Genomic DNA, 24,209 nt, shown 5'->3' on the forward strand with positions numbered 1-24,209 from the left:
CTATCGTAAAATAATCTGTAAGCGACCTTCTGTTCAAAGGAAATTCTTTGAAGAGAAATCTCAGTTTACAATATTCAAATATATCTAACATAAATAAACGAAACACAGCGCGGCATTTTCGGCTCTCTCGTACAATTAAAACATTTACGCCGTTATCCGAAACGTATTTCTCACCTCGCTTCTTTTCTTGAAAGTTTTCGGCGTCTCGAATTCAGTTGCCCGAGCTGGCCTACCGGTGGCCGAGCGATTCCGTTTCCCGAACACCGGTAGTTCGGTCGCGGGTTCGCGCCTGGCCTAGCCGGGTTGACCGCGTGGAGTTTTTCGGGTTTTCTTCCTGGGATGCATCCCCGCGGTGGATTGCTCACCTGTGGCGTTGCCGTAACCAAATAAACCAAACCAAACTAATTCTAATCGGCAATTATGTATTGTTATCGTCACAATGTTCTCAATTCTTTTAGTGCTGGTTTTGCCCCCGCACGTCACGCTTTTCCTCTCGGCAATAGAGTCGTACCGGTCATCTACTTAACTTCGGTAGGGGAAAATGAAATCGATGTCACGTGACATCCGTTCCTATACAGTTAACCCACACGTTTTGCCCCAAAGCTTTCTAAATCTGCTTCCGATTTTTATGCACCGAACTCCTATCTCGAGATTAAGGAATGACGGACAACAGTCGAAATTTATAGGTCTACAATTTTTTCGAGTCGCATTCCAATACTTTTTCTACAAACTCGATATTTACGAAAACATACTCCCAACATAATTTATACAATCTGTTGCAAAAATATAAACACTTTATTATAACATAAAATAATTAATATCCAGCTAGATGCTTCTTAACCTACGCAAAATCCTTATCTCACTGAGAATTGTTTATTAACCGTAACGATCGTTTTCAATCTTTAACCAACGTTTTTTATTCATTTTATTATTTTGTTCTTCGAAATTGTACGTAAGCGGTTTCTTTCAACCTCCGTTGGTCCGTAAAACAAAGACAAGTGTAAATAACAAAATGAAGATTAAGGCATTTGTCGTCTGTGGACCAGCTTTTCCATCCCCTCTTTATAGAATGTCGTCGCCTGTGACTTTGGGTGGGCCTTGACGTCGTTTTAAAGATCGTCGTTAGTCTCGAACCTCTGTTCCCCTAACCACGTTTTGATTTCAGGAAAGAGATGGAAGTCGCTCGGCAGTAAATCGAGTCTATACGCTGGGTGTTTAAAAAGTTCCAAGCTGGGTGCAAAGGCAGAAGTCTTCACACCTTTAGCGTGTGAAGACTTCTACCTCTTACCTGAACTGAAAACGTAACTAGGAGGGCAGAGGTTCGAGACTAATGACGATCTTCGAAACAACGTCAAGGCCCACCCAAAGTCACAGGCGACGACATTCTATAAAGAGGGGATGGAAAAGCTCGTCCACAGACGACAAATGCCTTAATCTTCATTTTGTTATTTACGCTTGTCTTTGTTTTACGGACCAACGGAGGTTGAAAGAAACCGCTTATGTACTGTACAATTTCGAAGAACAAAATAATAAAATGAATAAAAAACGTTGGTTAAAGATTGAAAACTATCGTTACGGTTAATAAACAATTCTCAGTGAGATAAGGTGTTTTTGCGTAAGTATAACACAAAAGCAAGTATTATCACAGTATTACAAGATTGTTTTTTATTTAAACAAATCATGAAGTCTTTCGAACATTAACGTTAGCAACTTCGATCAAAAGAGGAGCCTTCGCAACTTGTCTAGCACGGCTCATTTTTCAAATATTAATAGTAAACCGGTATTAATTAGCAAACGTTAAGCTTGACGACGAGATGGCCGAACGGTCAAGTTGGCAGCCTACCTCTCTGGAGACCCGGGATCGAATCCAGATGGGTCGAAAAAATCTGCGGGTTTTTTACGGGGATGGTCCGTCCGGATATATGTCGAACCCCGTTCCTCACCATCCGGCCACCCCGTAGTGGGCCTCTTAGTTCGCGGGGCGAAAAGAAAAGAGTTTTAAAAAAGTAGACTGAGCGTCCTCTCTTCCGGGAGGAGTTCAACGACTACTTTTGATCAAATTAACTTCGACCCCCTTCTGCAACGGTCCCGAATTTCTATCGGGCCAGCGGCATGGTTGCATCGAAACTCGAAAATTACACGATATAAAGTTACCGGCCAGCACAAAACATATGTTACGTGGTTTTCGAGGGTGCCGAGTTTAAATATTTGGTCCGTTTTTTCCAAAATTCGATTCGCTGATCGATTACCGTTTGATATTCTACTGTTAACTTTAGAAAAAAATACGACATCTTAAAAATTTAAGATGTATTTTCAATTGCTGTCTACTCGACCATTGAATTTGCGCCATTTCGTACCGTCCGAGTATGGCGATAAACGTGACTTTGGTAGTCCGAAATAACCATACCCACCAGTGGCCAAATGGTCTTCGTACCCCGAACACTGGGAGTTCGGTCGTGGGTTCGCGCCTCGCTCGGACGGGCTGGCCACGTGGAGTTTTCCGGGTTATCTCCACGTCTGTAACGCCTTAATAGGAGCCAGTTTTCATTAAAAAGGCATCGCCCAAGTGTCGTGTTTGCCATAACTTAACAAACTGAAATAACCAACTTTTTATATGGTTTTTGTTTTAATGGTAGTTGTATTCAATTTATATAATAAGAAAGGTTATCTTACGTAAGAGTTTATCACACCGAGTTACCAATCTAATACATTTTAAAAATTCTTTATTCCTCTACGTCCAGTGACCTAAATAACACAATTTAAAGAATTTTTAAAATGTGTTATTTAGGTCACTGGACGTGATAAACTCTTACGTAATAGAACCTTTATAAATATAAATCAAATACAATAATCTATATATAAAATCGGGACGAGTTGATAATAATAATAATAATAATAATAATAATAGTAATCAGCGCAGAGCCAAAACGGTTAGGAGTTGAAATTTGAAATTTGGTACACAGTTAGGGTACGTCACGAGAAGGAATTTTTCGAAATTCCTCCCCACGGGGGAGAGGGACAGGCTTAACATTTCCATCAACAATGAAACTGTCAAATAACAATGGAAGCGTCAAGTAACAACGGAAGCGTCAACAATGGAATTGTTAAGAGAAAGCGACGTGCGAGACGCAGATGCAGTTTTTTTTTCGTTTTTGCGGGAAATCGGACGTATTTTTAGACCCATCTAAAAATTCTCTAATTAATCTGGAAACAGGGGGACCCAATACCTGCATTCTGTGAAAACGGGTAAGATTGACTATAACGGAATAACCTTAATCTTCGCTATCGTTAGTTTTGCCCGAGCAACGCCGGGCCTACTTGCTAGTACGATATAATAGAAAGGCACGAAATAACCTTAACCTTAACGTTTGTTTTTGTGTTTTGCTCGGGGAATGCTGAGTTTACCCGCTAATAGGATAATATACGTGGTGCGATTGTCAAGTTTTTCACCATTTCGTTAACGTAACGAGACGTGGGGTGAGTGGAAAGGAATGCCGATGTTGCGGACTCAATTAATACAGGAGAGACGTTATGAAATTTCCCCCATTAACTTTTCCATTGTAATGTTCAGATTTTCAAGATTCGTAACGAAAAAGGAAAGGGCGATACGTCGGACTGCCTACGAGCTCCAAACCCGCGGAGGCGGTCTTGAAAACTTACTACAGGGTGTCCACCACGAACCTGACACATTTGTTTCGACTTCCATATCGAAGTGCGAGGATGTAATCAGAGGTCGTGCATTCCGTTAGGCGGAGAAACTGTGGAAGTTGTATAGGTAATTTCGAAAACCTTCCAAAGCGACTGTAGGTGGCGCGGCAGTAGTCAAACGCAAAATGGCTTCTCAAAAGTTGTGTGGTGATACGCCGAAACAAATTCCGCGATTCAAATGCAACGGAACTTTCGTCGCGTGTTTGGCAAGGAGTCATTCTCGACGAACACTCTCGAGTTACGGAAACAACACTTCTCGACGAAGGGATCGTCAAGAAGTGGCGATCGAGGAGGCCACTTCTTTCCCTCCTCGATCGCCGGATATTACGCCCTTAGATTTTTTCTTTTGGGGATTTGTCAAGCACGAGGTTTACACCGGTGTAAAAATTCGTGACTTTCAACATCTACGTGTGCGCTTTCGAGATGCCGTCGCTGCCGTCACGCCCGAGACGCTCGAAAGAACCTGGCAGAAAATGAAGTATAGACACGATGTTCTACGTGCAACAAAAGGAGCTCGTGTAGAGGTTCACTGATATTTAAATAGAACTTTTTGACTTTGTCATCATAAAATGTGCATTACTTTACATCCTTCTTAAGCGGTAGATTTTTTACAACAGTTTCGAATGTTGTAAAAACAGGTTCACGGCGGACACCCTTTATTATATGCTTCGCTTAGCTTATAAGGGCATGCGGGAAAATTCGACCAGTGGGTTTCGCGAAAGATACTTTCCGGCCAATTTAATAAATAGTTTTTAAAAGTAAAAGGAATCCGACAGTTTAAAACAACGAAAGAACTCTTCGTTTTCTATTCCGAAAACATTTAATTTAGTCCACGTAAACGAATAAGATAACATTTTACATGTGTTTCGAAGTATTCACTGGGTAAAACTACGAAAATTTTCCACCGATACGGAATATAGGTCTTTAATTTACAATACTTTGTTTTGTTTTCATTTCATTAACGGCGTGGTGGCAACGGGCGAGACAAAACGAAACCTTAATTATACTCCGACACTTCAGTTTCGTCTCCTATCGAATCTTTAGGAACTGTTAAACACAACTGTAGTAGAACGGAGAATAAGTAAACGGTGGTGCGCGGTATTTTTAATTTAATTCGTTCCGGGAGGCCGAATCACTTTCCCCCGGAAACAATACAAAGCCGATTACTCCTTACCCGGACCCTAAACGACACTCATTCCCATTTAATTTACTTAACGGGCAAATGTAATTTAAGACAAATAACAGTATTAAATGGACTAAACGAAAAATAAAATACGGAATAATATAACGATAATTGCTTTTACCGTACCTTAGCGAGGAGGACGGGGTTTGTTGTTTTTACGGGCCCAGTCGAAAGGCGAAAGGCCACGCCTCCGTCGTCGACGCGACTTCGGACCACCCCGATGGGTTTACCCGAATATTACTTTTTTCCACCACAATTATTTGCAATAACCAAGATTTCGCGCGTGGCTGTTTTTGCGTTAAAAGCTACGAAACCGGGCCAGAAGAAAAAGAGGAAGGAACGGCTTCCGGTGATTCCTCTTGTATTTTCGTGGTTTGTTTTTTCTTCTGTTTTTCGTACTGTTCGTCCGTATTCGGTTAAATTTTGAATGTTCTTTTCTCTTTTATAATTGTACACTTTTTAGAAAATAAATTCGAATTTTATTCGACGGTGTCGCTAGCTGGACTTACAGAAGTTAAATTTCCAGATCTTCCCGATAGATTTCTATAAATTAATTAATTGCTAGTTTCGAATTAGTGTATAAAATTAAGTGCCAGACGGTCCGTACGTCACCGCCGCCAAATCATCTTAATAATTTATGGCGGGTTATTCGCCGGGTGCTCTAACTTCGGACCGCCGTCGTGCGCAAACCACTCGGCGACCTTTCTGACGTCGTAGCGCACGTAGTAGATAAACGTAGAAATCTGTCGGTCGGACGTGCGAAGCGAAACGAAATTGGCGGGATAATTGCCGGTCCGAGGACGCCGGGAAGGGTTCGTTCGGCCTACGTCGACAGGCGGTAGACCGAACGGAAATTGCCCACGCTGCCGCTAGTGTGGCCGGTAAGCTCTTTTACAGAAATGCCGCGTTTCCGCGCACCGTATATCAATTAAATAACGGAAATTCGTTTCGTCCCGAAACAAGAACAGTCGCGCCGCGACCGGCACTCTTTCGGAGCGGCCCGGAATAAAACGAGTACCGTTTTTTGTTTTCTTCCGTAGATGTACAATACATCAAATTGTTTGCCGCCGCTAATAATAAAACGTCCTTAAGGTCAAACGGGACTTTCCGTCCCCGGTCTGCGCGTTGTACCGGCGGTACGGTTTCTCTTTTTCGCTCGTCCCTCCCGCGGGCGGGACGTGTTTGCCACCGAATAAAAAAGTCTTAGGACAATAATTTAGGCCGTTATCTGGCAATTTTCCGATTAATGTTCTTAGAACACGACTTTTCCAAAATTTTTTTGGAAAATTGTAAAACGTCGGGAAGATACCGTATTTACGTTTTTATTCATTTATCGCAGCTTTAAATTCTTAGGTCGTCCTATACGCTCGAGCGAAAGATTCTTTGCATTTTGCAAATAATTTTTGTCAATCGCGTATTGGCATTTTTTACCAGACGTTTAGGCCTACCCTCTCGTATTTAAAAACATAAGTATTTTTCATCCGGGTCGTTTCGATCGTTGTCGCGTATTGTCGGGAGTAAAGACGAATAGCGATAGGAAATTCCAAAATCACAACGGAGCTTGGATATAAGTTTTAAACATTCCCAGGCGGAAACGGACGATCGTTTGGAAATCGGAATTCGGAGAAACTCGCGAGTGTAGTCGACGGAGAGCGAATTCGAGTGGCAAAGGAGGTTTCCGCACGTCCAGATTTACCTTAGGACGAGAACAAATTACCAGGTACGTCGCTTTTATAAGATTTCTCCTCCAAGTTTAAAGTGCCAGTATTTTTCGCCGGACAACGCGCGCATTTACGTTCGTTCGATATTTTACTGGCGATTAAAGGCAATAAAATTAGAATCGTATTAATAAATCTAATTTTCTTTATTTCGAACTTTAAAGTCACACCTCGTCCTATACGCGAGATGGTCTTATAAGCCAGCGAATACGGTATTTTGTTAAGCGGATACTCGTCCACTTAGGACCTCCGATTCGGAGAGGGTGACGCGCGAAGACGTATTAATGTAAAAAGAAGAAATAAAAATGCTTTTACGGAAGGGGTGCGTTGGCGAAACGGAAAAGCGTTCTTCCTAATTAATATTCGACGGTCACGAGAATAAATATTTATTTATAAACCAGTTTGGCCGAGTTTTTGTGGCTATTGGCGATTTACGCCATCGTCACTCGGCACTCCGTTTACACGTTTATCATTTTCTAGTTTTCGTCCTTCCTTCGGGCTTTCCGCGCGTTTCTCGGCGGCGTCGCTTCCCGTTCGCACCATTTTGTAGAAGAGTCCATTTTTGTTTTTTAGTAGTCGGTCGGGATTATCGAATTCCACAATTTTTCCTCGGTTTAAAACCTGAAAAGTTTAAAAGATTTCTTTTTATTTCTTCCTTCGTCGTCCAAGCTTTATACGCACGTTAATACGAATAAACCGAAAGACCGTCAGAGATCGAAACGTTACCATTATTCTATCCGAATTCATAATTGTCTGTAGTCTGTGAGCGATGGTAATAATCGTGCGGGAAGAAAATTTCTCGCCAATCGTTTTCTGTATAAGGGAATCGGTTCTACACGAGAAAAGAATTAACGTTAACGTCGCATTTCCTTACTTACGCGTTAGATATTTAATTAAAATCTAATTAATCGATAAAGTACCGGCATTCTTAACGTTACGTTAGACCGAATAGATTACGTTAAGATTATTACTTCTTAATACGCGACGGAATATAATACGAAACGTTATTCTATCGTTAGTGGCGACGAAATTACTCGGTAAGTTACAATTTTGAAAGAAAATTTAATAAATATACGGACACGAGATGTATTTCGAATAGAAATAATTCCGAGTAGATTATTTGCATTTATAAAGAAGAATTTACTCGGAACTATTTCCAGCCAAACTACTAAAAAGAATAACCGTGTAAAGAAGTACGTTCTTCTCCCACTCCTTTCCTCCGCATTCGGTTTGCCAAATACCAAATAATCTAGCGAAAAGAGAGAATTCCACGTTTACGCATTCCCGGTCCGGTGCCGACTTTCGTCGCGTAGCGGCACGTTTTCTATTACTCTTCTTATCTCGATTAATACTTAGAAACTTCACCGGCGCGATTCCGACGTATTTAGTACCGGCGGGTAAGCCCGGCGTTGCCGGAGCAGAAACGTAAAAACGAACGTTCGGGTTATTTCGCGCTTCTAACCTTTCTATTATATTATATTACCAGGTTCTATTACGTAAGAGTTTATCGCATTTTAAAAATTCTCGAAATTGTGTACGGTAGAGGAATAAAGAATTTTTAAAATGTGTTAGATTAGTCGTTGGCTGCGACGAAACCTTACGTCTCGTTATCGAATACGATAAAATAGCCAGCGTTAAAACGAAAATCGTATAGTTTGGTTATTTCGGCCTACCGTCGACGCGTTTATCGCCATTGTACAATTTCGTTAGTCGAGTAGAAACCGATCGAAAATACGATTTCTTAAAAACTTACGCTAGCCCGTCTTTTTCTAACGTTAACTCTAAGAAACCGTACTATTTACGGCCGACTCTGCCGATCGATCGAATTTCGGAAAATATATAACGGACCGAATATTTAAATTCGGCATCCTCGAAAACCGTTTAAATTATATTTTGTGCCGGCCGGTAAGCTTACGTCGCGAAATTTTCGAATTTCGATGCCACCGTACCGCCGGTCCCGTAAAAACTCGGAAGAGAGTCGAAGTAATTCGATCGAAAGTAGTCGTCGACCTCCTCCCGGAAGACAGGACGATCGATCGCTACTAATTAATACCGGTCGACTATTAATATTTGAAAAAATTGTAGACCTATAAATTCCCGCCGTTGTCATCTATCCGTCCTTCCCGAAATCTTGACGACGTTAAACCACCGGACGTGTCGGACGACCGGACCGGACGACCGACGTTAAACGACCGGATAAAAGTCGAGACCGGACGTGAAAATCGTAAGACGACGGGACCGGATTAACTGTGGACGAACTTCCGATTTGTACCGCGAGTCGCGTTATTTCGATACAAAAATCTTTTCCCGAACGGCGTTAGACGCGAGTCTATCGCTAATGGGAAAAATACGACGAACGGGCGCGAAAACCTACTATCCTCCACGCGGGCAAATGGTACACGCGCTATCTGTCGCGGTAATGGCGTAATGGCGCGTGTATTTCGCGCTATACGGTGGTCGCAGTCATTGGGCCATTGTAATATAAAGATTTTAAAACTACATTTTTTTTTGTTTTTTTTTGTAAGAATTATATTTAGTTAACATTTAACCAATAGATTTCGCGGAAAATGGTACGTAAATAAAAATGAATCGATTTATAGAAAGGCGAGCGATATTTCGAGGTGGGACGCACGACACGATCTAAGAAGTATTTGAACTTAACTACGAGTTTTTTAGTAGGCCCATTATGGGTTCGGCCAGGCCCACAATGGTGCGACCGGGTGGTGAGGGACGGGGCCCGACATATCCGAACGGACCACCCCCCGAAAAATTCCTGGGGATTATTTTTCGGGGGGTGGTCCGTTCGGATATGTCGGGCCCCGTCCCTCACCACCCGGTCGCACCATTGTGGGCCTGGCCGAACCCATAATGGGCCTACTAAAAGAGGCCCTCTTAGTGCCCACAGGGCGGAAAGAGTTAAAAAAAAAAAATAATAAAAAAAAAATAAAACTACGAGTTTCGTAGCAGTGGGTCGAACGGCCTAGCGGTGTATAGCGAACAAACAAACGAACGCGGTCATTTATATACATAGATTTAAATACAGAGGTAAATTTTATAAACGGATTTTAAAAAAAATACGACGATAACGAACATAAAACTAGTTTGTACTCCGCTCTTATTAAGAGAAACGAATAAGTACTAGTTTTTCACCTCGGAATTAACATACAGTCCAACAGAAACGTTTTAAAGCGTGTATCGTACCCCGTAAATTACTTTAAATGACGAGCATCGCTCTACAAATATTACGATTAGAAAAACTATCGAACGTAGATTTTTATTATAAACCAGCCGTATGTCGATTTTGCTCCGTCGTAGGAACTCTAAGAGTTATACGTGGCAAAGGCGAAAGAAACGGAAAACGGCAATTTGAAGGAATTATCGAAATCGTCCGATAAGACAATTTGTCGAATAACCTGGAAATAAATGTTCTATTTTATAAACCTGGATAATGTTTTAAAGACGTCGTAAATGCTAAAATCTTGGGCTCGAATAAATTGAGACGGAGTACGCGCGAAAGGCTCGCGCTTTACCAGGTGTGACATTTCCACCAAATTTACCAGTTTCGACTGCCTACGGATTCGGCCGCGTCCTTCGTAGTGCGTCGCCTTCCAAAATCTATCTCGTACGACGTGAAACTTCCGTAAGAACGTAAAATTCTTTATAAACGTAAGCACCTATTACAATAAAGCCGAACGATTGCCGGATTATGTCGGGCAATATTAGGGCTACTGTTTAATAATTAAATATGGAGTAAAACCTAGAGGTGGGCTTTAGTATAAATTATTAAATATTAATTTAATTATAACTCTAACTTGATCGAGAGACGGTGCCTACAGACCAAAATACTCGATATTTAATTATTTGATAGTAGTCTTATTATAGTCCGCAATCTTTCGCAATAAATTTTTTTGGACCAGTTTTCGTTTAGCGGTAACTACTCCTGGAAAATTGGACGTTATTACGAAAGTTGCGGTCCGAGTTTTCGTCCGTAAGCCTAGAAGTTTGACGATGGCATTTAAAACGTCGAGCGTGGCGAGTACGAGTTCGGCGTAAACGTTAGCATTTCTCTTTGTTTTAGGTTAAAATTATGACTATTTTATTAAAATAATGATTATTTACGTATTTATAAATAACATTGTAAAAAACAGGCGATTTTAATCCAGAAATTATTTAAGTATTCGATTTTTTTGCAAGTGATGCGAAGTGAGTATACAATTTTTATATATTTCTGTTCATAATAGAATTAATACGTGTTGAAGCATATTTGTTCTTTCGCGGCGTCTTCTAGCATCGACAGCGTAATTCGTTTGTGAATTTCTAAAAATAACTTCCCGAGCTGCTTTGGAATTTATATAAGCTACTACTTCCCCGGACAAAAGTATTTGGTAAAAACGGACAAAACGTCATACTATTATACGACGCTAATTAAAGTCAAAAATAATTATTTAGTGTTATAAAACATCCTCTAAATATTTTAAAATAGTCGAATTTGTTTCCCTTCGCCGGTAATCTCGAAATGTTTCCGCCATTTTCGAACAGTGCGTGACGCGTTTTACTCGGAGTTCTTACGTCAAACGCGTACTTCTGCACGCCTTACGAGTTTAAAGTTTGAACTTGGGTCGCAATCTCTCTATTATATTCGGGAAAGAAATTAATCGACGGGAACAAACCTTTTGTCGATATTGGCCGTTGCTTCGTCCATTATTAAAATTTTGTTCCGGCGTAAAATGGCTCTGGCCACGCAAAGTAATTGTTTCTGGCCGACGCTCAAGTTGTTTCCTCCTTCCGAAAGTTGGCCGTCGAGTCCGTTCCCTAATTTTCTCACGACTTCTTTTAAGTGCACCTATTAAGACAACAAACGAGGTATCGTGCACACCGGCAAACTACATTATCCGCGGCAGACATTAAACTTACCTCTTCCAAAACTTTCCATAAAGTGGCGTCGTCGTGCCTTTTAAAGGGATCCAAGTTGTTCCGAACGGATCCGGTGAATAGCAAAGGATCCTGTAGTTAGAAGTAAAGGAAGAATTAAAAGTCGAGGAAGTTAGTTAAATGCGGTATTTATTAAAATTTGGCCAGAACGAGAATTCGTAAGGATTCGGCCACCACAAATCTGGTTATAGTTTGTTTTCGTGTTATAATATTAAATAAATCATAAATTTATAGTTTAAAATTATTTTCAAGGTTTTTTAATCTGGCTTCGGATCCGATACTAAAGGGGCTAAAAATGATCCGAGTTGATAAGAATAATAATCAGCGCAGAGCCAAAACGGTTAGGAGTTGAAAGTTGAAATTTGGTACACAGTTAGGGTACGTCACGAGAACGTACACTAAGAAGGAATTTTTCGAAATTCCTCCCACGGGGGAGATGGACAGGATTAAGGCTTAACACTTCCATCAACAATGAACGTGTCAGCAATGGAAGTGTTACGTAACAATGGAATTTTCAACAATGGAATTGTTAAGAGAAAGCGACGTACAAGACGCGGATGCAGTTTTTTCGTTTTTGGAAATCAAAACATATTTTTAGACCCATCTAAAAATTCTCTAATTAGTCTGGAAACAGGGGAACCCAATTCTTGCATTCTGTAAAAACGGGTAAGGTAATAATCTTAATCTTCGGTATTGTCACTTATGCCCGAGCAACGCCGGGCCCACCCGCTAGTTTTAACAATAAAAGGAATTGCATAAATAAAGGCGGCACCGAGGCGAACGACTTACGTCCCGAGTGAGACTGGAGCAGGCACGTTACAATTTTTATCGGCACGAGATGGAAGAATTTGAATCCGGACTCCGATTTGTCTAAAACACGAGCCAGAACAACAGAAAAATCATTCTATGGGGATAATACGATATCCAGAGGAACCGATAAGAATTTGAATCAAGTTTTCTTGATATACGAATAATTTCATTTTTCATCGACTCGTTGATTGGAATAAATGAATTCTAACTTAGTGGCTATTTACATACTTTACAACTTGTACTATTTTTTCCGTAAACGGCTTCGAAGAGGGAAATCCGAATTTTTGATTGGACGCGGGGGACGATAACAAAAGTCCCTTGGCCACCAATTATTTCGACAACAAACCGGGCAATGTCGGTCGTACGCTAAACGATAATGCCAATTTCTGTCTTCTCCGACTGTAAAAGCTTCGCTGCACAACACGCCGAGGGTTCGGTTTGTTCGTATTATATGTTACGTCTCGATCATTTAATTCTTTTAAAGTGCGAAATTTACCTTAATCGTAACAAAACACTTTTGGTACCGTCCCAAGGATGCTTTCTCGCCGATATTATATAATTTATAATTTATAAGTACACAATTTAAAATAAAACAGAAATATACTTTATTATTTTTCTTATCAAACTTCCGAAAAAGCCTCGAGTTCTCAACCTGGGTACGACGAATCTCGAAGCGAAGATTATTGTGTCACGGTTATCAACGGTATAGAAGATAAGTCGTCCGAAAATCTTTAATACGGAGACCCCGACAACTTTACGCCGAGCGCCCGAGATATTAAGGGTGGTCCGTTTTTTCTCGGACATACTGCGTACAATGCATTAATCTATAGACTTATGATCTACTTTTACGCGCCTTTGGATTTATTATACCGGGGCAATAAAATAAAACATAACGGAGATCGAAAAAGGGCAGAAATTAACTCGGATTAATAATAACCATTGCCGGAGACACTCTTCTCCCATTGCGAGACCAGACGACGAATGTCGTGTTCGTAAAATTCGGAACAGTCTGCTGCCCGCAACGACCGACAGAAACCCGTCGACTTTCGAGCAAAAAATACGGAAGTCGCCAGGGCGCGACATCGGGTCGGTAGAGTGGGTGATGCAGAGTTTTTCGTTCGAATCGTGTCGATTCGTCTTTTGTTTCGTAGGCAGCGAGGAAACGCGTGTTATCGGGCAAAGAATTACTTTCTGCGTCAAACCACCCTATGGTCTGTTTTAGAGACCGGGGAGAGTAATTGCGTACTGCTCGACATTAACTACGCGCAAAATTTAGGAATTTAACAAGATCTGATTGCTGATAATTAATAAGAAAAATGACGGTACTTGGAACTTTTCGGGCAACGGAGACGATTCACTCGCCGGACCGACGAATTTCGAGCTCGTAGTGGGAACTCCAACACCCATTACTCGTCATTATACCATTAAATAATGCATCACCCTTCGACGGGACTTTCGCTAGGGTCGAGTGTGCGTCAGATGCCGCTATACGGGAGGCTTGTTGGGAATTTGATTGGATCTCGGCCAAGGAATTTTACCAACACGGCGTCCGTCATCCGATGTCGACGGGAGAACTGTGTTGTAAACAATAGCGATTTTAATTTAAACGATTTGTTGTTTAGTGGCTCTCGCTACGTTTCGTTTGTCTTTCTCTCGTACTTTTTATATTCAGATTTTCGTGTAAAAACATCATCGTTTAATGCTTTGTTCCTATCATTTTATAATGTTAGAGAAAGTTGTGTCCACGCAATAAAATTAAAAAATTATATATTTAATTTAGTTTCATTCTTTCTGTTTTATAATTAAGTAGCGAGTACTATAAAAGTCGATGTGTACAATTCGGCTTAAATAATTGTTTAAATTCGTGGAAATTACTCTAATTTAGCTCAATTTTAAAATATTTTATATAAAAAATTACTTGAGGAATAATTGAAAGTTTTCTCCGTAAATGATAAAGTCCGATATCTTTCGTGGCTATACCATCGATAGTAATAATCCCCGTCGGCTCCGACATACGGAACAATGCGGTAATTATCGAACTTTTTCCAGCTCCCGTTCTTCCAACGATTCCAATCTTAAATTAATTTATCCAAAATTAATATTATTTATATTTATAACAATACATAAGTTTAACTTTAACAATATTTTACTCGTGTATTAACACTTAAGTTATATAATTCTTATAGTTGTACGGGCCCGAAAGAGGCCAAGTCTTTATAACACTTGGGTTACATAGGTTCCGAGATGCCGGTCGTTTATCTTGGAAAAATTGTTTTCTTACCTTTTCTCCATTTCTGATACGAAAGTTAAGATTTTTTAGCACAGGTCGCTTCTCCGACGAATATTTTAAGGAAACGTTGTCAAAAATAATAGATCCATTTAACGGCCAGTTCTCTGGAGGACACGTATTATCTGGCGATTCGTCGGCAGCTTCCGATGGTAACGAACTATAATCTAAAACACGTTCCACGGAGGATAACTGAAAAGTTGCAAATGCAATGTCGTAAAATACTTGATAGTAATTTTCTTCGTTCGAAGGCACGTAAGAGACGTAACTCGAGCTTGTTTTTATGTACATGTAACGAGAGAAAGTATTGGAATTGTATCAGATTTGACTCTCCGAGGTTCGAAATCTCCCAAACCCAAAAAAGTAAAAATTATCCCGCGACGAGTAGCGGCCGTTAAAAGATTTCATTTCAAAAACAACTTTTATTTTAGAATTCCGTCGGACGACAATTATTTAAAAATATATTTGAAGACAAACTCTGTCCAAATAAGGAACCATCTATTTTTTAAGTTGACCGCAAACGTCCGACCACCGGACCTTTCTTTGTAGGCTACTTGGCCGGGAAAGCTAAAACGTCCTTTAAAAACATCCAATTAAAAATACAAATTTAAAAATTGGAACTGGCGATATTACAGACAATATATAACAATAAATTTTTTACTATTAATCGTACTATTCGTAAATAAATTGTTTGTGGCGCCATCTCTTACGATATTTTATCATAAAAAGTTTTATATTATTAATTACCAGTAGATTGCTCGGGCAAAAAGTACGATAACAAAGATTAGTATTATTAGATTATGGCCGATCTTACTCGCTTTCACCGGGTGCGAGAATCGGGTACCCTTTCTTCCGAGACTAATTACAGAGGTTTTAGATATCTGCTTACGATGAATAATACCCTATTCACACTGTACATTTTAAGCCAGCTTAAGGTATGAAATACGAACGGAACTGACTTAACGTTAAACCGGTTTAACTGCCAACAACCGGCTCGGCGTAAATCGCTTTCTCGAAGAAGCTTAAGGGCTGTTTCACACTATGACCGACTGGGCCGACCGGTCCGACTCCTAGTCGTATTGCCATGGCAACAGCAGTCGGTCGACCGACTGGTCGTTCCAGTCGGACAGATTTAAAAAGTTAAATATTTGTAGTCGCGTCGGAGCAGTCGGTGAGCTACAGCCAATGAGAGCTTCGAAGCTATAACCAATCAGAGTTTAGATTTATCCGAAGTTAGAAAATGGCGGAAGGTAAAGTTTCTCGGAAGCTTTAATAAACGAAGTTAGAAAATATCCATGGCTTTATGATATTCGGCGAGCCGATTATAAAGGCGACATTGAAAAAAATAATTGGTTAGAGTAAAGCGAAAGGTATCCAGCTAAAAAAATAGTCTTAAACTTCATATTAACGAATAGACGTAGACATATCTAAATGTAATTTGATACGCTGAATCGATTGGTATTAAAAAAATATTACTTACGATCAACCGTTTAAAAGTTACGAACGATTTTTTATTTCCGTCTATTTGCTTCGTTTAAGAACAACTTTATTAAGAAATACGCAGGCACTCATCGATATTAACAAAACGAATTACTTTAATTCACCATAATACATTTCATTTACAAGAGAAAGCGACATTAAAAATGCTAAAATGGTGTCGTTAGCCCGCGAACACACGACAACCTTATAAAGACGGCCATGTTTTCTGTTTAAATTGAAAAACTTACCACGATTGGCTAGTGTTCTGATCTGTAAGACGCGTTCCGATTGGTCCTTACGAGTCGGCCACCGACATAATCGTACTCAGTGTGAATTCTTTTACTACTAGTCGGTCCGATTATAGGCTCGGTCGGGTCGGACCGGTCGGACCAGTCGGTGACAGTGTGAAACAGCCCTTAGGGCTGTTTCACACTGTCACCGACTGGTCCGACCGGTCCGACCCGCCCGAGCCTATAATCGGACCGACTAGTAGTAAAAGAATTCACACTGAGTACGATTATGTCGGTGGCCGACTCGTAAGGACCAATCGGAACGCGTCTTACAGATCAGAACACTAGCCAATCGTGGTAAGTTTTTCAATTTAAACAGAAAACATGGCCGTCTTTATAAGGTTGTCGTGTGTTCGCGGGCTAACGACACCATTTTAGCATTTTTAATGTCGCTTTCTCTTGTAAATGAAATGTATTATGGTGAATTAAAGTAATTCGTTTTGTTAATATCGATGAGTGCCTGCGTATTTCTTAATAAAGTTGTTCTTAAACGAAGCAAATAGACGGAAATAAAAAATCGTTCGTAACTTTTAAACGGTTGATCGTAAGTAATATTTTTTTAATACCAATCGATTCAGCGTATCAAATTACATTTAGATATGTCTACGTCTATTCGTTAATATGAAGTTTAAGACTATTTTTTTAGCTGGATACCTTTCGCTTTACTCTAACCAATTATTTTTTTCAATGTCGCCTTTATAATCGGCTCGCCGAATATCATAAAGCCATGGATATTTTCTAACTTCGTTTATTAAAGCTTCCGAGAAACTTTACCTTCCGCCATTTTCTAACTTCGGATAAATCTAAACTCTGATTGGTTATAGCTTCGAAGCTCTCATTGGCTGTAGCTCACCGACTGCTCCGACGCGACTACAAATATTTAACTTTTTAAATCTGTCCGACTGGAACGACCAGTCGGTCGACCGACTGCTGTTGCCATGGCAATACGACTAGGAGTCGGACCGGTCGGCCCAGTCGGTCATAGTGTGAAACAGCCCTAAGTCGCTTCGACTTTCCCCGAGGTCCGCCACGAGTTCAAAAATAATGGCGGAAGCGGACGTACAGATGTTCGAACAAACGATACTCTTCTCTGTTCGCGTGTATGTGCTGCTTCGGTACAAGAAGTTTAAATAATAATATAAATTTCTTAATTAATTCTAGAAGACAAAGTCCTTCCCAAATTAAGGGATCACCATTTATTGTGTTCCGGACATTACATTTTTGGCGACTGACCTTTCCTTTTAGGCTACTAGCCGCCAAGCATTCCTTTAAAAACACAAACATATATCTAATTAAAAATATAAACATTTTCAAAAACAGTTACTGGTGATGTACGGACGTCTTCTATTCTCCGTCATACCTTCTTGGGGTTGTTTCGGCTTTTATCTACAACGAAATAGGCGCTGGTAAAATGTAGATGAGGAAAGCTGCCCCCTGGTGACGATACTTCAAAATTATGTCCGTAAATCTTCGTCCGATGGAGAATAGAAGACGTCGGTACATCACCAGTAACTGTTTTTGAAAATGTTTATATTTTTAATTAGATACTAGCTGACCCGGCAAACGTTGTTTTGCCATATAAATTATTTCTAGGTAATTTCTAGTGTAGACAAAAAATAACTAACTTATTGTAAGTGTGTAAGGATGTGGTATATGCGTGAAATAGGCATGGAGCGACGGCCGGATGGCCGAGCGGTAAAGGTGGCAGCCTACCGCTCTGGGGGACCCGGGATCGAATCCGAACGGGTCGAATAATCCCCAGGATTTTTTCGGGGGGTGGTCCGTTCGGATATGTCGGGTCCCCGTCCCTCACCACCCGGTTGCCCCATTGTGGGCCTGGCCGAACCCATAATGGGCCTACTAAAAGAGGCCCTCTTAGTGTCCACAGGGTGGAAAGAGTTTAAAAAAAAAAAAAAAAAAAAGGCATGGAGCGCTGTGAACGATGAGGGAATATAAAAATAACAAATGCCAAACATTATTATTTTTAAGTTATTATAATTTATTCCTTAAAATTATATATCATTAATTAATTACGGCAGTAACACTAACAAACAATATCAATTTCTTAATGCTATAGCGTGAACAATATTTTTTGTTAGCCCATCTTTAGCTAACACAAACAAACTGGATGGTTTACCCACTCGAGAGCATGCCACGTATAATTGTCCGTGTGAAAAACATGGCGTGCTCAAATCTAAGCCACAAATAGACATCGTTTGGCCTTGGGATTTGTTGATAGTCATTGCAAATGCCAATCTAATCGGAAACTGAATACAAAAACGACGATAATTGATCAGTTATCGAGCGGGATGAAAAATGATTAAATTACTAAAATGGCTATTAAAAAATAGGGGTTGGTGATAAAAGGGTAAAAATTTAGGGTTGTATGTATTTTTTAATGCCACATTATAGAAAAATAAAAACAAAAAATTTTGTCCAAAAATTAAAAAAAAAATGTTAAGGGTCAACAACCCTTATCACTTAGGGGTATGAAAAATAGATAGTAGCCGATTCTCAGACCTACTGAATATGAATATAAAATTTGGTAAAAATCGGTAAAGCCGTTTCGGAGGAGTAAGGTAACTAACATTGTGACACGAGAATTTTATATATAAGATATGTTTGTGTTTTTATAATTATCGCCTTCGGACGAAGATTTACACATCAATATAAATTTCTGTCAAAAATCCATTCTTTTCACAGTTCTATCGCTAAAGTTCATTTAATAACATTGAGAGAATCGTGCTGCCAACCACAACCACAACCACATCACTGATAATAAATGTTAATAATTCCTAATTAACATCTTATGCATTTTAAATAAGTTATTTATAATTTAAATTAATAAATATAAATTAATTTATGACGATTTACGAAAAATAAGCAAAAGTTTGATTTTATTTAAAATGTAATATCGAGTACACCCACTCGAGGGCTAAGCGAATAATTCGCTTTAATTACCTAATGTGAACGAGTAGTTAATCTTGTTTGCGACAATGCGACTTAACTTAATTCCGCTTAAATCTTAATCCTGCTTAAAATGTACGGATGTACTATAGATTACTCCCTATGGAATTTCAGGACTTTGATTATATATTTGAACTCGGGGGACCGAGACGAGTTCAACGGTACCCTATTTTTTTGACCGGAGACGAAAAATAAAAAAGTTATCACACTTAAGTTACCATACTTTTTTAATGCTCTCGTGCAGACGGCACCGTAGTTGTTAGTATTGCCATCTTGCGATAAAGTCTGCAAACCGTGACGTCGGACTACGGTCATCTTCCGGAGCGTTAAACACGCGATACGAGAGCGGAGAGAGCGACGCGACTTCCGATCATCGCGCGATCGCAAACATGGCGGCTGTTCCCACTGTTCGTGCTCCCGACTGACCTCTCGTACGGGAGCCACCAGACGCCGCCATGTGCTAAACTAGTGATCGATTCACGGTAGTTCTTGAACAAAGTATAAAAAGGGGGAGAAACGTCTACTAAAGGCAATTTTAACGGCAAGCACGCGACTCCCGATCGCGATAGCGAGGCCGACTTAGCAGAGAGCGACGCGACTCCCTATCATCGCGCGATCGCCGGAAAAAAGTGTGATAACTTTTTTATTTTTCGTCTCCGGTCCAAAAATAGGGTACCGTTGAACGCGACTCGGTCCCCTGAGTTCAAATATATAATCAAAGTCCTGAAATTCCATAGGGAGTAATCTATAGTACACCCAAATGTACAGTGCGAATAGGGTATAAGACAAGGACGACGCCAGCCAGTGGGTAAGGAGGGGGCAAGATGATGTAAATTGATGGGTATACTATAGATTACTCCCTATGAAATTTCGTGTGTTTGGGTATATATCTGAACTCAGGGGACCGAGACGAGTTCAACGATACTCTACTTTTGGACCGGAGACGAAAAATAAAAAAGTTATCATACTTTTTTCCGCCGATCGCGCGATGATAGGGAGTCGCGTCGCTCTCCGCTAAGTCGGCCTCGCTATCGCGATCGGGAGTCCCGTCGCTTGTCGTTAAAATTGCCTTTAGTAAACGTTTCCCCCTTTTTTACTTTGTTCAAGAACTACCGTGAATCGATCACTAGTTTAGCACATGGCGGCGTGTGGTGGCGCCCATACGAGAGGTCAGTCGGGCCGCCATGTTCGCTGCCATAAGTAACATTAACCGAAATGGCGATCGCGCGATGATCGGAAGTCGCGTCGCTCTCTCCGCTCTCGTATCGCGTGTTTAACGCTCCGGGAGATGTCCGTAGTCCGACGTCACGGTTTGCAGACTTTACCGCAAGATGGCAATACTAGCAACTACGGTGCCGTCTGCACGAGAGCATTAAAAAAGTATGGTAATTTAAAAAGTGTGATAACTTTTTTATTTTTCGTTTCCGGTCCAAAATTAGGGTACCGTTGAACTTGTCTCGGTCCCGTGAGTTCAAATATATAATCAAAGTCCTGAAATTCCATAGGGAGTAATCTATAGTACACCCAAATTGATAGAGGATATGAATTGTATGTAGGTAAAATAGAAACGATTCATAAAGTTTTAATCATTTACTATGTACCAGAAAAGAAATATCTCAAATAAAACATTTTCTTTAACTTACAAGAAGCCTAAGAAGATTATTTTAATTAAAACTTAGCATTTAAATAACTTTTTCGAACTTCTAGGGGAGGGCAACTGCCCCTCTGCCCCTCCCCCTGGCGACGCCCTTGGTATAAGACTCACTGCGACCACTAACTGGTGCGTAGTACCATTAAGTGACGAATAACAAACGTCTTCGTAACTCTTTTCGAGTTCTTCGGGATTACTAAATTTAAAAAATAAGTTGGATCTCCCAGACTCATTCATAAATATAAATTCGAACATTAAGACTAAGAATTCGATTACGGCAAACTTACGCGCATGCGTTCTCCGTGTCAACTTTAAATACGATGGAACATTAAATATCGTTGAGAATTTTTACGAGGGTTTAAAAATATTTTCGATTTTCTGCAAAAATGCATCTAAAATAGTATAGTAGAAGCCGAGTTCTTCGGGTTAAGCCTTAATCCTCCCCTTCTCCCCCCGCGGGGAAGAATTTCGAAAAATCCCTTCTTAGTGTACTGTGTACAAAATTTCAACTTTCAACTCCTAACTGTTTGGGCTTTGCGCTTATTATTATTATTATTATCGACCCATCTCGATTATATATATATATATAGATTATCAACGACAAATAAATTAAGTTTGAGGGTAGGGAGGAGATTTGTAAAACTATAAAGATTAATAACGAGTAAAATCTTCATTAAGTCCGACCTATCTCGAAATATGAAACCTCTATCTCCCCCCCTCTGATTTTTATTCACCGAAATTTAATAGTATCGATGCCCCTTAAATACAACCTGCCGGACCAAATTTCGTTTCTCAATCTTTTCCCCCTTCTGAGAACTAAATAGACGCCATCATACGCATATATATGCATACACATTCCAAATATCCGGTCTTTTTGACATTTTTTGGATTCGGATGTGTAAAAACATCACGATTGTGAAACTCGAAAGGTAAAAAGTTACGCGGAGACAAAATTACATTATGAGAGGGGAATGTAACCCGTGTCACGTTAGAACAGCCGGGAATGTAACAAAGAAGAAAAAATTTGAGAACGATTACAATACTTTTCTCTGTTATAACAACCGGAAGAGTATAACGGAGATGTGTGGCGTTTATTTCGTTTCGTATCTCGGGATGGATAAAAAATTAAAAAACGAAATTTCGTACGGTAGGTCGAGTATAAGGGATATCGATACTACGAAATTTTGCTGGTTAAAGGTCGAGAGGGTGGAGAGATAAACGGGCCACGTGCCCAATCTCGACAGCGATTGGTCTTAACGAACTTTTTAACGAAACTTATCTGTATCGAAGTAAACGTTTTGTCATATTTTATAATAATTAAAACTATAAAGAGTTTTTATAACAAAATGTCAAAAGATGGCGTCACAGACGATTTTTTAATTAATAGTATGATTAATAATGTAAAAGTAACTGTTAAAATTGAATTTCTTAACAGGCGCAACTCGTTGCTGGACTTTTATGTTATACAATGAGTAATTTGAAAATGTAAAAAATATTATAAGAACTTTTATTCTTAAGCTCATCTCTTTACGTACCGTAACTAATGTCTAAAAATTAATTTATAAATGTTATTAATCATTGTTATTATATTAAATTTTGAACGAAAATTTTCTTTAATTTGTCTTCTACTTTCAGTTTATAATGACATTCCTTCAAGTAAATTCTAATTTTAAGAAAAATATTTAGGATAATTTAAAATTTTTCAGCAAATTTATAATTTTTTCTCATACGCGTCGTGTCCCGTGAATGTAAAGGCACCAACAGATTTCTGTATAAAATCATTCATTCCGAAAACTGCTCAAAAATAATTTATTCCCAGTCCAGAAATGTAAAATCTTCGAGAGTCTAGCGGCGCAGCGAACATAACTGGCGCCCGACACTTTATTGGCGCCCCTCTCCCCTCCAGAAACACACATAATTTGTCTCGGAGACCATGTGGGCGCCCCTCTGCCAGTGGCGTCCGGCGCACGATACACCTCCTTGCACCCCCCTCGCTACGCCACTGCGAGAGTCAGTCCTCGACCCACGGCCATATGCCTCTTTGTTATTTATAACAACGGGAAGTAAAAAGATAATCGTTTATTACAATGGTAAAAATGAACAACAATTTTAAAAGAATTGCAATTAATTTGACTGTCCGAAAACTATAAAGACATTTTACAAAGTAAAGTTAATCGAAACAATTGATGACACGTTAGTAAATTACATTTAAGAATAATCTAATATCCACCGAAGCCTCCTTTGGCTAAAATAACTTTGTGGCGTTGATTGTATGAATTTTTAGACCACAGCTGTACTTATTTAATCCCAGTGATTAATTACGGCTTGTTTTATTTCCTCCATAATATTGTATCGCCGACCATTTCCGTGTACAGCTCTAGCAGGAATTCCCAAAGATTTTTCGTCCGATTAAGATCAGAAGAGAAAACAGACTAATCATTATTGTACCAATAATGATTAGTCTGTCCCCATTAACTAAAAACTACTCACAAGTAGAGTTTACTGTGTGAATGAGTGAATTGTTATGTTGAAAGAACCATCGATTCCCAGCAATGGAATCGATTTGGAAAGGGCAAGAGATTGCTCGCCAACACGTTTCCATAATCAATTGGTTTCGTACGCATTTGAAAAAAGCAGCCAGAGTCGTTAAACCACCCCACACAATAACTTAACCACACACCTCGTCGTTTAGAATATAGTCCTTTCTCCGTTTACTTATTATGTCGGTAGCGACTTCAATCGTCTGGATCTACAAGGTCGACTACTTTCTCGTTACTCTAGATCAGTGGTCGCCAATGTGGTCGATATAACGTTATTGGGAAGCGATTGAAAAATTAAAACTAAAAGTCACAAATATAACCATACACATTATTACGTTTTTGAATATTGTTTCAATTAATTTAATAATACAGCTACTTGTCAACGTGTAAAATGGCTACGGATCGAGTCGCGCGGGACAAACGGAAATTGCCGACCGAGTTCGTGCTCCTGTTCTTACTTACGTAGCATTCGCAGCATTCGTAAGCTTGAGTCTGATTCTCAGTAGGCTGACGTTATTAGCGCATCTACAGCCGTTTTTAAGCCGCCGTTCGTTTAATTTTAGTATTTCACATATAGCCTATACAATAGATGTAAAAAATGTAAAATTGAAAGAAATATATTGAAATAGGAATATTTTTTTGGC

General features: G+C 39.8%; 1 protein-coding gene across 1 annotated transcript in view; it reads right to left on the minus strand.

Moving 5' to 3' along the window:
• Positions 1-7,029: 7,029 nt before the first annotated feature.
• The window catches only part of LOC136981678 (ATP-binding cassette sub-family C member 4-like), a gene marked incomplete at its 5' end in the record, with an annotated part of 54,427 nt that continues 37,247 nt past the window's right edge, over positions 7,030-24,209 (minus strand). Inside the window, 6 exons of the mRNA XM_067278016.1 lie at positions 7,030-7,230; positions 7,336-7,441; positions 11,280-11,452; positions 11,524-11,613; positions 14,270-14,425; positions 14,633-14,830. Coding sequence (XP_067134117.1) covers positions 7,030-7,230; positions 7,336-7,441; positions 11,280-11,452; positions 11,524-11,613; positions 14,270-14,425; positions 14,633-14,830 — 924 coding nt within the window. The remainder of the gene's footprint in view (positions 7,231-7,335; positions 7,442-11,279; positions 11,453-11,523; positions 11,614-14,269; positions 14,426-14,632; positions 14,831-24,209) is intronic.

This window comes from Centruroides vittatus, unplaced genomic scaffold, assembly GCF_030686945.1.
Source record: "Centruroides vittatus isolate TY-2023 unplaced genomic scaffold, ASM3068694v2 contig_787, whole genome shotgun sequence".
Classification (NCBI taxonomy): Eukaryota; Metazoa; Arthropoda; class Arachnida; order Scorpiones; family Buthidae; genus Centruroides; species Centruroides vittatus.